This window comes from Lampris incognitus, chromosome 3 (genome assembly GCF_029633865.1).
Source record: "Lampris incognitus isolate fLamInc1 chromosome 3, fLamInc1.hap2, whole genome shotgun sequence".
In the NCBI taxonomy this organism is placed as follows: Eukaryota; Metazoa; Chordata; class Actinopteri; order Lampriformes; family Lampridae; genus Lampris; species Lampris incognitus.
In genome coordinates, this window is record NC_079213.1 from 242,630 (window position 1) to 258,969 (window position 16,340).

At 44.4% G+C, this 16,340-nt stretch overlaps 1 protein-coding gene across 1 annotated transcript in view; it reads right to left on the bottom strand.

Moving 5' to 3' along the window:
* LOC130110470 (thyrotropin-releasing hormone-degrading ectoenzyme-like) overlaps positions 1-16,340 on the bottom strand; it is a 373,072-nt gene that overhangs the window by 13,878 nt on the left and 342,854 nt on the right. The window contains exon 18 of the mRNA XM_056277578.1: positions 5,404-5,544. Coding sequence (XP_056133553.1) covers positions 5,404-5,544 — 141 coding nt within the window. The remainder of the gene's footprint in view (positions 1-5,403; positions 5,545-16,340) is intronic.

Consider the following 16,340-nt stretch of genomic DNA (forward strand, 5'->3'; position numbering starts at 1 on the left):
CTCCATGGACGATGATGTTCGCGGATGACACTGTGATCTGTAGTGAGAGTAGGGTGCAGGTTAAGGAGAGGCTGGAGAGGTGGAGGTATGCACTGGAGAGAAGAGGAATGAAAGTCAGTAGGAGCAAGACGGAATACCTATGCGTGAATGAGAGAGAGGACAGTGGAATGGTCAGGATGCAAGGAGTGGAGGTGACAAAGGCATTTGAGTTTAAATACTTGGGGTCACCTGTCCAAAGTAACGGGGAGTGCAGTAGAGAGGTGAAAAAGAGAGTGCAGGCAAGTTGGAGTGGGTGGAGAAGTGTGTCAGGAGTGATTTGCGACAGAAGGGTATCAGCAAGAGTTAAAGGGAAAGTTTACAAGATAGTTGTGAGACCAGCTATGTTATATGGTTTGGAGACAGTGGCACTGACGAAAAGACAGGAGGCGGAGCTGGAGGTGGCAGAGTTGAAGATGCTAAGATTTTCACTGGGAGTAACGAAGAAGGACAGGATTAGGAACGATTATATTAGAGGGACCGCTCAGGTTGGACGGTTTGGGGACAAAGCAAGAGAGGCAAGATTGAGATGGCTTGGACATGTGTGGAGGAGAGATGCCGAGTATATTGGGAGAAGGATGCTGAATATGGAGCTGCCAGGGAAGAGGAGAAGAGGAAGGCCAAAGAGGAGGTTTATGGATGTGGTGAGGGAAGACATGCAGGTGGCTGGTGTGACAGAGGAAGACGCAGAAGACAGGAAGAAATGGAAACGGATGATCCGCTGTGGCGACCCCTAACGGGAGCAGCCGAAAGTAGTAGTAGTAGTCCAATCGTCCTGGGCTGGAATACCTGTTCACAGGTGCCAGAAGTTGGTCAACTCCATGCAACACAGATGTGAAGCAGTTCTCAGAAACAGTGGTTATACAACTAAATATTAGTTCAGTGATTCACAGGAAAGCTAAATCTTCAAGCATTTTTCAGTTTATACAGTAAATGTTTGAGTTCATGCAGACACTGCTATTTTTTTGAACACCCTAATATTCCTTTTTCTTCACTTTCTGTAAAGGAATAACAAATTTGTTAATTTTCTTGTTCATGTTTCGATTTGGAATAGAATGTGCAGTGTTCCCAATGCATTTGCGTATATGGAAATAAAAGTCATTATAAGGATTTTGAGCTTTACTCACTTTTTTTACACACACTGCTATTATTTTGAACACAACTGTAAGTCTAAAAGAACTAAAATCGAGCAGTCACCTGTGTCTGCAGTCAGCAGTAGGTCATTAGTGACCTTAACTAGAGCTGTCTCGGTGCTATGAAGTACGCTAAAACCAGACTGAAAACTGTTAAAAACACTATTACCATTCATAAAAGAAATACATTGAAAAGAAATTACTCTCTCCAGAACCTTATATAGAAAAGACAATTTGGAGATTCGTCTGTAGTTACTTAGGGACAGGGGATCTAAATTAGGTTTCTTCCACAATGAGTGAACAATGGCATGATTAAAATTGTCTGGAAAAGAACCAAAGGTCAGAGAATTACTAAGAATTTGCAGAATAATGGGGCTGATAGTTAAAAATACCTCCTTGAGCAGCTTAGTGGGAATGATGTCTAAGATGCAGGATGAGGAGGAATTCATATTGGAGACTGTACTCTTTAACACTAAAATTGTAATTGGTTGAAACTGGTTAAAAGAGGCAGAATTAACATGGGGAATGGAGTGAATACAAGAGCCTGGCTGGATTTGGGACCTGCTATTCTCCACCTTATTTACAAAATGAGTGAGAAATTTTTTGGACAACTCAACATCAGGTTCAAAAAGAAAAGTGGAAGGACCATTAATAACAGAACCCAGCCATCCATTATCCAAACTGCTTATCCTACTCAGGGTCACGGGGATGCTGGAGCCCATCCCAGCAGTCATTGGGCGGCAGGCGGGGAGACACCCTGGACAGGCTGCCAGTCCATCACAGGGCTGACACACACACACATTAACACCTAGGGACAATTTAGTATGGCCGATTCACCTGACCTACATGTCTTTGGAATGTGGGAGGAAACCGGAGCACCCGGAGGAAACCCACGCAGACACGGGGAGAACAGGCAAACTCCACACAGAGGACGATCCCCAAGGTTGGACGACCCTTGCGATTGAACTCAGGACCGTCTTGCTGTGAGGTGACTGCGCTAACCACTGCACCACCGTGCCACCCAATAACAGAACCAATTACCCCAAAGAGAACTTCAGGATTGTGGTTATTTCTTGATATGAGTTCAGAGAAGTACATTGATCTCACATCCTTAAAGAGCTACTTTCATGCTGTTTTTTAAATGATCATTTCACTTATTGAAGGAAAAAACTTATCCAATACACATATCCCCCATGAAAAAAAGTAATTGCCCCCCTGAATTTAATAATGAGTTGTGCCTCCTTTAGCAGCATCAATTGCAAACAATTGGGTGGGATCTCTGCTGATGCTCAGACCCCTTCGAAGGCAGCGTTTGTGATAAATGTCTTTTATGGCTGGGAGCTGGGTACTGGCGATATGCTGGGCCGCCTTGACGATCCGCTGCAGAGCTTTCTGGTCTACTGAGGTGCAGTTGCCGTACCACACTGAGATGCAGATGGTCAGGATGCTCTCCATGGTGCAGTGGTAGAAGTTGGTGAGAATTTTGGGAGGTAGACGGGCGCTCCTCAGCCTCCTCAGGAAATGCAGGCGTTGTTGGGCCTTTTTGACAAGGGCCTGGGTGTTTAATGTCGACGAAAGGTCGTGGCCTCCAAGGAATTTAAAGCTGGAAACACGCTCCACTTCCACCCCATTGATGTGAATGGGGGAGTGGCTGCAGCTTCTAGACCTCCTGAAGTCCACAATCAGCTCCTTTGTCTTCTGCACATTAAGGACAAGATTGTTGGTAGTACACCGTGATGTGAGGTGCTCAATCTCATCTCTGTAGGCCATCTCGTCATTGTTGGTGATACGGCCAATGACGGTGGTGTCATCTGCAAACTTAACTATAACATTTGAAGGGTGAGTTGGCAGGCAGTCGTGGGTAAAGAGGGAGAAAAGGAGGGGGCTCAGAACACAGCCTTGAGGGGCACCTGTGCTGAGGGTCAGGGTGGAGGAGGAGTGGTCACCTAACCTAACAGACTGAGGTCTGTTGGTCAGGAAGTCCAGGATCAAGTTACAGAGGGAGGGGTTGAGGCCAAGGGAGAGGAGTTTGGTGGTTAGTTTGGCGGGGATGATAGTGTTGAAGGCAGAGCTGTAATCTATAAACAGAATCTGGATGTATGTGTTGTTAAGTTCAAGGTGGGTCAGAGCAATGTGTAGGGCAGCTGCAATGGCATCCTCAGTAGACCTTTTGGGATGGTAGGCGCACTGATGTGGGTCGAATGTGGGGGGGATAATGTTTTTGATGTGAGCCAGAACCAGTCTTTCAAAGCACTTCATGGCAGTGGGGGTGAGTGCTATGGGTCGGTAGTCATTCAGACATGTGCATGTTGGTTTCTTGGAGACAGGAATGATAGAGGTGGTCTTAAAGCATGCCGGGACTTTAGATTGGGACAGTGAGAGGTAAAATAGAGGTGTGAAGACCTCGGCCAGCTGGTCGGCACATTCCCAGTAGACCCAACCCAGTATGCCGTCTGGTCCGGCAGCCTTCCATGTGTTCACTCTGCGCAGTGATTCTCTGACCTCTGCGACTGATAGAGTGAGCACCTGGTTTTCTGGGTGGCTGGGGACTTTTGTGGCTGGGTCAGTATTGTCCTTGTCGAATCGGGCATAGAAATGATTTAGCTTGTCTGGCAGGGAGGCATCATGGACAGTGGGACCGCGATTAGAGCTTTTGCAGTCTGTGATAGACTGAATGCCTTGCCACATTCACCGAGGATCAGAGTTATAGTGAAAGTGGTTCTCTATTCACAGGGAATATTTATGTTTGGCTGTTATGATGCCCTTTTTGAGGTTGGATCTGGCTGTGCTGTAGGCCTCGCAGTTACCTGACTTGAACGCTGCATCCCGGACTTTCAGCAGCTACAGGACCTCACTGGTCATCCAGGGTTTCTGGTTTGGAAAGGTGCGGACCGATTTTTTTGTTGTGACACCCTCAGTACAAAAGTTAATGTAGGCTAGTATGGCAGATGTCTGTTCATTAATGTCTATATGGGAGCCATGGGTAGCTGAATGTGCAAAAATACTCCAGTCTGTGTTATCAAAACAGTCCTGGAGTTCAGAGACTGCTCCTTCTGGCTGGACAGTGATTGTCTTTACTGCTGGCTTGACCCATTTTATTAGGGGTTTGTAGGCTGGGACCAGGAACAGGCAGAGGTGGTCAGAATGCCCCAGATGAGGGCAGTCCTTGATGTATGAGTCCTTGATGTTTGTATAGAGATGGTCCAGGGTGTTTTGTCCCCTAGTGGGGCAGGAGACATGCTGATGGAATTTGGGCAATACAGCCCTGAGGTTAGCCTGATTGAAATCACCACCTATGATAAAGGCATTGTCCGGGTGTTGGGTCTGTTGTCTGCTGATGGCACATTGTAGCTGCTTAAGTGCTACCTTAGCATTAGCATGTGGGGGGATGTATACAGCGGCGATGGTAATGGCCGTTAGCTCCCTGGGCAGGTAAAAAGGCCTGAACTTAATCATAAGGAGCTCGAGATCAGCAGAGCAATGCCTTTCAACGATCTTTATATTGTTGCACCAAGAGTTATTGACATAAATACTCAAACCTCCTCCCCAGAGCTTGCCGGAGTCCGCTGTCCTGTCGGCACGGAAGGCTGTGCAGCCCGCTAGCTCGACTGCCGAGTCGCTATGTTGCTGTTGAGCCAAGTCTCCGTAAACATCAGCAGACAGCAGTTCTGGAGCCTTTTCTGAGAGGACAGGCTGAGTCTTATCTCGTCCATTTTGTTAGCTAACGACCGGACATTAGCCATGAAGATGCTGGGGAGGGAAACTTTGAAGGGAGCGCTAGTTAGCTTAGCATGTAGCCCGCCACGTTGTTTACATTGCCGACGGGGGCAGTGTTTCCACTGCGAGACCGGTGAGCGGATAATATCCATGGGGGAATTGTCCGTGATGGTGGAGGGAAGTGAGTAATCTGTTCTGAGGTTTAACAGTTCCTGATGGCTGTAGAAGAGCGCATGACCTACACTTGTAAATAAACTTAAAACTAACGAATAAATAACAAAGAAAACACGACACTGAACAGGGAACCACAGTAGCCGCTGCGTCCAGCGAGCCGCCATCTTGGATTGGCTGTATCTACCTATCTTTTTATTCCTAAAGATTTAGTTTTGTCACCTCTTGTGCACACAGAGGCTCTTTATTCACTCACAAGTTGGTGGAAAAAGACTAATTCAAATTTTCTTTGGCTAACTTTTCAAATACTTGCTTAAAATTAAGAATGTCAAAAATCCCCCCGTACCGGGCATTCAGAACATCCCACTTCTCTCTGAAGTAGTTCCAGGCAAGGTGTCGCCCATGGGGGTTCCGTCCCACATGGATGATGACATCAATCACATCCTGATCAGGAACCAGGTCAGAGGTCAGCGACAGGTTCAGTAACCTAGGTAACACAGACAGACACAGACAGAGAGAGAGAATCAGACAGAGAGAAAAGTGGAGAGAGAAACTGGAGCAGACAGAGAGAGACACAGAGACAAGACTGACAGAGGCAGACAGAGAGAACGAGAGAGATGGAGACAGAGACAGAGACAGACAGAGATAGAGAGTGAGAGAGAGAGAGAGACAGACAGACAGACAGACAGACAGACAGACAGACAGTGTAACCCTGGCAGTAAACTTAAGAAAGACAAAAATTATGATCTTCCAGAAGAAGCCCGGGTGTCAAGAAAGTAGATTCCTATTTATTCTAGGTAACACCGCCCTAGAGCACACGTTAAATTATGATGACCTGGGACTAAAAATCAGTGCCTCTGGAAGCTTTGGTCTGGCAGTGAATGCACTTAAAGAGAAAGCCCAAAGAGCTTTCTATGCAAAAATTCTATAAAACAGACATCCCAATTAAAATCTGGTCCAAAATCCTTGACAGTGTCATCCTGCCCATTGCAGTATATGGAAGTGAAGTATGGGGTCCACTCAATCAATCAAGACTACACTAGATGGGACAAACAGCCAATAGAAGCCCTGCATGCAGAATTCTGTCGAAAACTGTTAAATTTACAAAGGAAAACACCAACAAATGCATGCAGGGCAGAATTAGGCTGTTTCCCATTGATAATAAATATCAAAAAAAGATCACTTAAATTCTGGATGCACCTTAAATCAAGTCCCCACGACACATTGCAATTTAAAGCATTCTAAATCCAAGAGCTAAGAAAGAGTCCCCTCAGTCAGCTGGTTCTGAAACTAACTAACCCCGTAACCACTAACATAGATGAGTTTCAGACTAGCACTGCTAACCAACCACAGGTTAGAGTAAACCACATCATCGCACAATGCAACAACTCATATTTGGAACATTGGGACACAGAAACCAAATTACAACACAAATTAGAATATGATCGGGCCCTAAAAAGAGAATACAAACTGGCTGACTATCTGTCCACTGTCAGAGACACTAAGCAGAGACACATCCTTACCAAGTACAGGCTCAGTGACCACAGTCTAGCCATTGAAAAGGGCAGACACACAACATCTTGGCTACCAAAAAGCAAAGAATATGTGGTCACTTTACGGCAGAAGAGGTCGAGACAGAGAAGCACTTTCTCCTAAATTGTGAACAATTCCAGAACATAAGAAAAAAATACCAGGAGAAATTTGAAAATCAGACTCCAAATTTTCTACTCCTGGATGTGAAAGAGCAATGGTCACATATTTTAGGAGAGGGACAAAGTGCACACCTTGCGGCACAACATGTGTCACAATGCCATAGCCTAAGGGTCAGTGAGTGACCAAAACACTGTCAATTCCTATCAGTTGCTGCTCAAGTGCTGTTCTATGTTTCTGCCAGCTCTATGTATTCCTTTTTTAGTAACTTGAACGACACATATACTTTATAATAAGAAAGCTTTACTTAACGGAATGGGACCGATACATAGACAAAATTGCAGTACACTAACCGTCCGTGAGCACTAACATGGCACAAACACATTAGACTGATGGACAGAACACATTTACTCCCTGTGTGACATCCTAAAGGGTCCGGGGACCCCATGAAAGAATAATAATAAAACTAGTCCTGTTTAACTCATTATAACACTTACAACACTTCTCCCCCCTTAAGCTAAATTTCCCCTGTGGACAGAAAAATATTTAACAACACAAGTCTTATACACCTCCAAACTTGTTAGTGTAGGCCCATGAACATAAATAATGACCTGACACATGACACTGTAAACATCTGAAGTGGGTAAGCCACTTATGCGACACATGAACACCCTGACTTCAGTCTCTGTCTTAAAGGGTTAGTCTGTCAGGCGGTTTGTGACTACGCTGAGTAGTACTACCCCCGGTGTCTCAGCAGACATTGGTGGGGTCTGTCCCAGTGGGCATGGGGGCTCAGCAGACACTGGTGTGGTGTCTCCCACTGGGCCTAGGTTCGTGGGTTGCATGTGTGAGCTTTTGAGTTCATTACTCACTCCTGTAGTCACCACAGCCCCTGGATGTCGCTCCTGTGCTGGGCCTTGTTCTGTCTCCCCTGTATGCCCCCCTGCTGAGGTGTCTGGATGCAGAGGAGTGTCGTGGCACCAACGGATGTGGTCCTGGTGCCTGCGGAATACTCTGCCATCCGTTAGTTTCACCACTAAAGAGATAGGACCACTTTGCTTTAGAATGACGCCTGGCAGCCAGTGTTGACCACTGCCAAAGTTTCTCACATACACACAGTCCTTTTCCTCAAATTGTCTCTCTCTGGCACGCTCATTGTGCCTCTCCTTTTGTTTCTCGTTTCCTCTCCACCCTTGCTTTAACATCTGGATGCATCAAGTCCAGGTGCAACTTTAGCTTCCTGCCCATCAGCATTTCCGCAGGTGTGAGCTCTGTCGTTGTTTGTGGCGTTATGCTGTACTGAAACAGCCAACGTGAGAGCTTTGTTGTGATGGGCTCCCTTCCTGTCATACGTTTAAGCCCTTCCTTAAATTTCTCAGCTTTCTTGGCCATACCATTTGAGGCAGGATGGAACAGTGCTGTGCAGACGTGGTGGATGCCGTTCCTTTCCATAAACTCCCTGAGCAACTCACTGGTAAATGTTGCACCATTGTCACTCACCAGCATGTTAGCAAGTCCAAAAGTTGCAAACACTTGACCCAGCTTGTCAATCGTCACCGGGGCTGTGATGTTGCTCATCTGGTGTACCTCTAGTCACTTAGAATGTGCATCTGCCCCATAAAAGGCCCTGCAAAGTCCACATGTAGTCTGGACCAGGCCACTGCCATGGATGGAGTGGGGTGGGCGGTGCCATTTTTTGGTTTATCCGACACTGGGAACAGGATTTCACCTTGTTTTCTAGATCCTGGTCCATGTTAGGCCACCATGCATATGCCCTGGCTAGCTTTTCATACGGGAGGCCCCTGGGTGGGTCTCATGGATCTCCTCCATTACTTGTGAACGCCCCTGAGGTGGGACCACCACTCTGGAGCCCCAGAGAACACAGCCGTCTTAGACACTCAGTTCATTTTTTATTTAGCATAAGGCCTCAGTCTCTCATCCTTTACCACAGGGGGCCAACCCTGCATGAGGATTTTTTTCACCTGAGACAGGACCGGGTCTCTCTCTATCCACTGTTTGATTTGTTTGGCATTCACAGGAGGAGTTGACTGTCTCTCCAGCAATAAAACTGTCTCTGGAGGCACCACGATCTGGGTGGGTGTGTCAGGCAAAGGGAGCCGGCTCAGCACGGCTGCGTTTGTGCTGTCCTCCCCTGCTCTGTAGACTATAGTGTACAGGTAGGCTGACAACTGCTCGAGTATTAGTCCTTTTTGCTATACATCTGTTGCTGGTTCCGATTGGGAATTAGTGGGATCTTATTCTAGCTGTAGCTGTCTTATTCTATTTACTTACTTGTCTTATTTACTTATTCTAGCTGTAGCTGTTTTTCACCTAGTGTGTCCTTAAATATTTCTTGTTACCCTAGCTGTTTTGACTTAGTTATCCTTTTAGCTTATAAATATATTCCTTGGTAACTTGCTGTTTGCAGTTTTAACAGTATTGTGTGAGGTTTGATAGAGTTTTAAATAAGTGACACGTTTCTGGGCATTAGCCTATTTTCAGTGTACCTCTTTGTTCAATTGGGTGTTAAGTGGCCAGGGTGTGGCCAGAACATCACAGGGATTTATAAGTCTGGCCTGATTCAGTTTCAATCCAGTGTGCATTTTATCTTCCGGAGTGATTCTGAATTGCTGGTTCATCTAGTATAGAGTAAGTACCATCTTTCTTGCTTAAAAAGTTGCTATTAGTCTTATTCCAGCTGCTTGAGTGTTAGTCCTTTTCTCTATACATCTGCTGCTGGTTCCTAGTGGGATCTAATTCTAGCTGTAGCTGTCTTATTCTATTTACTTACTTGTCTTATTTACTTGTTCTAGCAGTAGCTATTTTTCACCTAGTGTGTCCTTAAATATTTCTTGTTGCCTAGCTGTTTTGACTTAGTTATCCTTTTAGCTTATAAATATATTCCTTGGTAACTTGCTGTTTGCAGTTTTAATAGTACTGTGTGAGGTTTGATATAAGTGGTGGTCCCCTGAGGTGGGACCACCACTCTGGAGCCCCAGAAAACACAGCCGTCTTGGACGCTCAGTTCATTTTTTTGTTTAGCATAAGGCCTCAGTCTCTCATCCTTTACCACAGGGGGCCAACCCTGCATGAGGAATTTTTTCACCTGAGACAGGACCGGGTCTCTCTCTATCCACTTTTTGATTTGTTTGGCATTCACAGGAGGAGTTGACAGTCTCTCCAGCAATAAAACTGTCTCTGGAGGCACCACGGTCTGGGTGGGTGTGTCAGGCAAAGGGAGCCGGCTCAGCACATCTGCATTTGTGCTGTCTTCCTCTGCTCTGTAGACTATAGTGTACTGGTAGGTAGTGCTGGGTGATAAACCGATTTTATCGATTAATTCGAATTTGTAATTAAGGACGGTTTAATTTTAATGAAAATCAATTTTGTCATGAACTTCCACCACCGGCGCTCCTCTTGACCTCCCGTAGGTCAGAGTGTGCTGCCCCGCGGCCCCCCTCCCCCCGCTTCTCCACAAATGCACATGGCAGCAAGCAAGGATGAGCTCGTCCCCAAAAAAGGCACAGTGTCCTCGGTGGTATGGAACTGGTTTGGTTTTGTGGCGTCCGACAGCGAACAAACCATGACCTACTGCAAAGTTTACTCTAAAGCTGTTGCAACTAAAGGCAGCAGCAGTACGATGAATTTATTTCAGCACCTAAAGCAGAAGCATATGCAGCGGAGTGGGAGAAATGTTGCTCTCTGCGGGATTCACAAGACCGCAGCCCACAAACACCCGCTAAGAAACAATCCACATTAGCCAATTCCTTTTCACATTGTGTCCCTTAGGACAAGAAAGGGACGCGGTGGAAAACTTGCTGATGCAGTCACGCTGCATATGGCTAAAGACATGATCCCCATTTACACTGTGGAAAAGCCGGGGTTTATCCACATGTTAAAAACTTTCCACCCCAAGTATGTACTACCAAGCCGCAAGTATTCTGCCGGAGTTGCCTTGCCTCACCTGTACAACTTCACATGGGAAAAGAGAGCTAGAGAGCTGCAGGAGGTGTCGTTTTACACCACCACAACAGACTTTTAGGGTCCAGCCGAACCATGCAGCCCTACATGAGTTTGACTGTATATTTTATCAACAACAACTGGACTCTGCGAAGCGTCTGTCTCCAAACAGCGTAATTCCCTGAGGAGAAGAGAGATAATTGCCCAGGGGCTAAAAGATGCTCTGAACTCCTGGAACCTTGCTGAAGACCGACTCATCTGTATGTCAACAGACAGTGGCACCAACATAATCACAGCTCTCAAAGACAACGAGTGGCCCAACCTCCACTGCTTTGGACATAGACTGCACAACGCTATAGGCAAGAGTCTAATGATGCATTCAAGTGATGTGGAAAAAATGGTCGACCTGAAAATATATTTAATTCCCAGTGATGTAATAAGATATTACTTTATCAGTAAAAATGTTTTTACAATACCAGTCAGGATATGTAATTGCATTTACTGTTTACCACTTATTACATTATTGAGTTTTATTACATTTTCCATCAGTTATTACATTATCAGGAAATTATTACATCATTGGGTGCTACAAGCCCCCTTAATGCACGATGTTCACATGCATAATTCATGATTAATGAATTTTAATCAATTTAATACATTTATTCTAAATGTACAGGCACGATTCACCATAATGGTACACATGCCCTGTGTTTGTGTGTATCTTTCGTTTGCGTCAATAAAATGTTGAAATGTGTAAAAAGACTTGTTGTGACACATTGAAGAATAAGTGTGTGAATGTAGTTCATGCCACAGTAAAAATTGTTTTGTTTGTGTTTTCTTTATTTATTTATTATACAGAGAATGGTGTGAAGGACCCAGGGATTGAACGTGCCATTGGGGTTTGTAAAAAGGCTGTTGCTGCCTTTTCCAATAGCAGGAAAAAAGAAGAGAGATGGGTGAAGTACAGACTGAGCTTGGTCTACCCCCTCATCAGCTAATAACTGAGTCCCCGACCAGATGGGGTTCATGACAAAAAATGATACAGAGATTTCTGGAAAAGGAGAAGGCCATAGCCCGTGTCCTGGGCTCAGACAAGAAAAGTCGGCATCTCGTGCCCACTTGGCAAGACATTGATGTTTTAGAGTCCATAAATAAAGCTGTCAAACCACTCCAAGACTTTACTGACGCCCTGTCCGGGGAGGCTTATGTTAGCGTTTCCTACATTAAACCGGTGGGTGCTCCATTTATTCAAAACCAGTCTCCTACAGCCAGAGGAGGAAGACACCGAGCTCACTGAAACTATAAAAACAAACATTCTTCGGTACCTTGATGACAAATACAGCAACCCTGTGACGGATGAACTCTTAGACATGTCTTCACTGATGGACCCCAGGTTCTGAACAACCTACATTGACCCAGGCAAGGTGGAACAAGTCAAAAAAAGGGCTGTCACTGAGCTGATGTCTGTGCCTGCCGAAAAAAGTACACCACAGCAGCCTGGTCTAGCTGTGCAGGTGTGTCAAGAAGCACATTCTCCTCCGAATAAGAAAATTACTTTAATCAAATCAAATCAAATCAGTTTTATTTGTATAGCCCAATATCACAAATTACAAATTTGCCTCAGTGGGCTTAACAGCACCACACCATGCTGTCCTTAGACCCTCTCATTGGATAAGGAAAAACTCCCCAAAAAACCCCGTTAACAGGGAGAAAAAATAGGAAGAAACCTCAGGGAGAGCAACAGAGGAGGGATCTCTCTCCCAAGACGGACAGCATGTGATGGATGTTGTGTTCACACAATTTACATAATACAACATTGAAAGAAGATAATGTGGCAGGATGAGGAAAAACACAGGAGACAAAGGCGAGTTTGATGTTTATTCCTCAACTCCAAAAACCAAAACTACAGCAGGAACAACCCTGCACCAGCGAGCCCGGGAATGTAAACCATGCCCCCAGCTCACAATCCTGCTGGGTGAAAGGCATAGCCCCTAGTGTCCGCCACAATAACAGAATTATAATGGACATAAAATTTATGAAGAACATGATGCACAGGATGCCAACTTTAGCTTCCTTCTTCAAGAAGAATGTGCCACTGCCATCTCCCCACCATTCAGAAGCAGGGAAAATAGAGACTGAGCTGGCAACCTACCTGTTGACCCCTGAGGCAGACCCAGACACTGATCCACTTCAGTGGTGGAAGCACCACGAACCAAACTTCCCAAGGCTCAGTAATCTGGCCAAGAAATACCTTTCTATCCCTGCAACAAGTGCCCCATCAGAGAGGGTTTTTAGTGTGGGGGGTGGCATTGTTACATGCAACAGGGCATGCCTCAAGCCAGAGGTAGTAGACAGGCTTGTATTCCTTGCCAAAAATTTGTAAAAAAAAAAACTAAAGACAGCATTGCAAGCACCTCACGTCCTGTACATTTACTAAAATTTTATGTTGGCTATGCAATGCATGCAGATGTTTGATTTTGTATACATATTCAAGGATTCAAAATAGGGACAAAATACTTTTTGTATACAAGAGGCACCTTTGTTTAAATGCACAACATGTGAACTTAAATGAAAGTTTTGTTTGCACTGTATCAATCCCAATGTGGAAAATTATCTATTTTTGTAACGGCATGTAATCTGACATGTTAAATTTATGTTTTCAAAAAGTGTTTTATCAGAAACTTTTTTTTTCAAGAGGAAGCACTTTTATGTTTTTTTTTACATTGGTTTGAAGGTGCACTGTATCACTGTCAGAGAAGTCAACATTTTCTTAGGTATGTTTTCAAAACTGGGAGATTAGGTCCCTGTAAATTGGGACATTGTTTGAAGCCAGTAGAAAGGTGCTGAAATGTGACATTGTTGCTGTTGTTTACAATGGCAGGGCCTGCCATCTTGTTTACACGCTTGTTTCAAGACTTGTGTTTTGTTGCACTTTAACCCTAAGGGGACATTTTGTTCAAATCCCAAAATGGAAAATCAAAACAAAATAAAAGCAAAACTTGTTTTGAATAATTTCTTTGTTATTTGTTGTGTGCTTTTAAGAAGAAAAAAAATCGATTAAAATCGTAAATCGAGTTTGGTGTGAAAAAATCAGAGATTTTGTTTTTAGGCCATATCGCCCAGCCCTACTGGTAGGCTGACAACGTGAGAGCCCAGTGCTGTACTCTCGCTGATATGATGGAAGGAATACACTTAAGCCCACTAAAAAGGCTCATCAATGGTTTGTGGTCAGTACATATGGTAAATGCCCGACCATAGAGGTACTGATGAAAACGTTAAACAGCGAACAAAACAGCTAGACCCTCCTTGTCTAGCTGGGAGTAGCCCTTCTCAGCTCGTGTCAATGACCATCATGCGAATCCAATGGGTTTTTCTGAGCCATCCTTCATCACATGTGAAAGAACTGCCGCGACGCCATATGGCGAGGCGTCACAGGACAGGATGATCCCTTTGTCTGGGTCGAAATGAACCAGCAGCCTTGCTGAATGCAGTAGTGTTTTCACATTGGCGAAAGCTGTCACCTGTGCAGGCCCCCACTCCCAACGAGAGCCCTTGCGAAGAAGTGAGTACCCCAGAGTGCATTTTAACTTCTGGAGTGATTCTGAATTGCTGGTTCATCTAGAATAGAGTAAGTACCATCTTTCTTGCTTAACAAGTTGCTATTAGTCTTATTCCAGCTGCTTGAGTATTAGTCCTTTTCACTATACACCTGCTGCTGGTTCCTAGTGGGATCTTATTCTAGCTGTAGCTGTCTTATTCTATTTACTTACTTGTCTTATTTATTTATTCTAGTTGTAGCTGTTTTTCACCTAGTGTGTCCTTAAATATTTCTTGTTGCCTAGCTGTTTCGACTTAGTTATCCTTTTAGCTTATAAATATATTCCTTGGTAACTTGCTGTTTGCAGTTTTAATAGTACTGTGTGAGGTTTGATAGAGTTTTACATAAGTGTCCAGTTTCTGGGCAATGGGCATATTTTCAGTTTACCTCTTTGTTCAATTGGGTGTTAAGTGGCCAGGGTGTGGCCTGCACTCCTGACAGACAATTAGCAATCAGTGTTCTTTAAATCACTGCTGCTACGTCAGCTTCCAAGCATCAGGCAAACAGGTCTAGGCTGAACGAAGGCTAGAGTGAACAAAGGCAAGCACAACTTTTCCAAGCCAAGACTTCGTCAAGCAAGGACTGCTCTTTTTAGATCAAGTCAGTCAACTGTATTTTGCGTACCTAGTATAGACTATGTGTTTCCTTCACATTCCTGTGCTTTCCTCTTCCCATAGCTGGCATAGACGTTGGGTCACTCCTTGGTGCTGTGACCCTATAGTCCATGGGCCAGACGATATTTCGGTACACTCAAGGTGGCAAAACTTACTTATAATTTTTGAAAGGATCCATGTCTGTAGATGATATTTTGGTACGATAACCATTCCTGAGTGGCAGCTGTATCACAGTTATCAGCTCATGAAGTTAACCACCCGCTAAACTAAATTGCATTTTAGACGCTGGTGCAAATCCTGGTTTAGCCTCATGGTCAGGACATTTTTCAATGTTCTATAATATTGTCTTTGGTATCATTTTAAAGGGGACCTTCTTAGCTTTCATTCAAGCCCTGTTGTGGATATTTCTCACAAATATAGAGGTCACTTGAGCTCTTCAACCCGTCAATAACACACATCTTTCTGCAATGTTCGCCTAAACTATATACTTTCTTTTAGCCCTGTGGCATCTAGGAATATCAGGGACACAAAACACAAAAACTGGAATACTCACAGGACTGTAAAGATTCAGAAAATGTATAATATACCCATACTATTTCATTATGTGAGGTGATTGTGAGCCTTAAATGAGAACTAGATCAAAGCCAGTTAGGTCACAAACTGGTCTCTATACATTTGTTTAAATACACAATCAAAATACATGATAAAAAGGAATACCATAGTGAGGTAATGAACTATTTTAATATTTTAAACAACATTGACATTTACATATACTTAGTCAATGATACATGTAATCCCATATCATTAGTGGGTATATGTAATGGTAATGGGTATATGTGAATATGGTTACATTATTGTTATCAAGCTCTGGGTAACCAAGTCCAGAATCAACATCCTGTGCATCAATAGACTACTACCACAGTAATACCATCAGAATCATCACACTGTCATTCATCAAACTGCTCGTTTCTCTCATCATCTGACTCCCCAAGTTCAAAGTCCAGTTCTGGACCATCCTGCTGTTTTTGGTTACTGCAGGTCTGTAACCTGCACATGTCTGTGCATGGAAGTCCATTTGACAGGCACATGCAGCTTGGCATTTTGCATGAATGCACACACTTGCATGTTAGCATTTCCAAGACCACATCTGGTGCAGGTGGGGAGCGCATCCAGTAAATGGCCAGCTTGCCTTCATCGTCTGTCCATCCATACTCAGTAGGGCTTGGCACCACAGGGTTAGCCTGCAGACAGCACTTCCATATTGCTGCCTGATAGTTGGCTCGTTGAACATGCATAAAGAGACAGTCCCTACATGGTGGCAGCTGGCTGGACTCAACCTCTCCCCTTTTGGTGCAGAAGAGCTGGTAACGCAGTTTGTTCACCTCAGCAGTGCTGCTATTAGCAACATACATCCGACAGGTGAACTGCTCAATTTTCTGGAACAGCTCATCACTCACATTC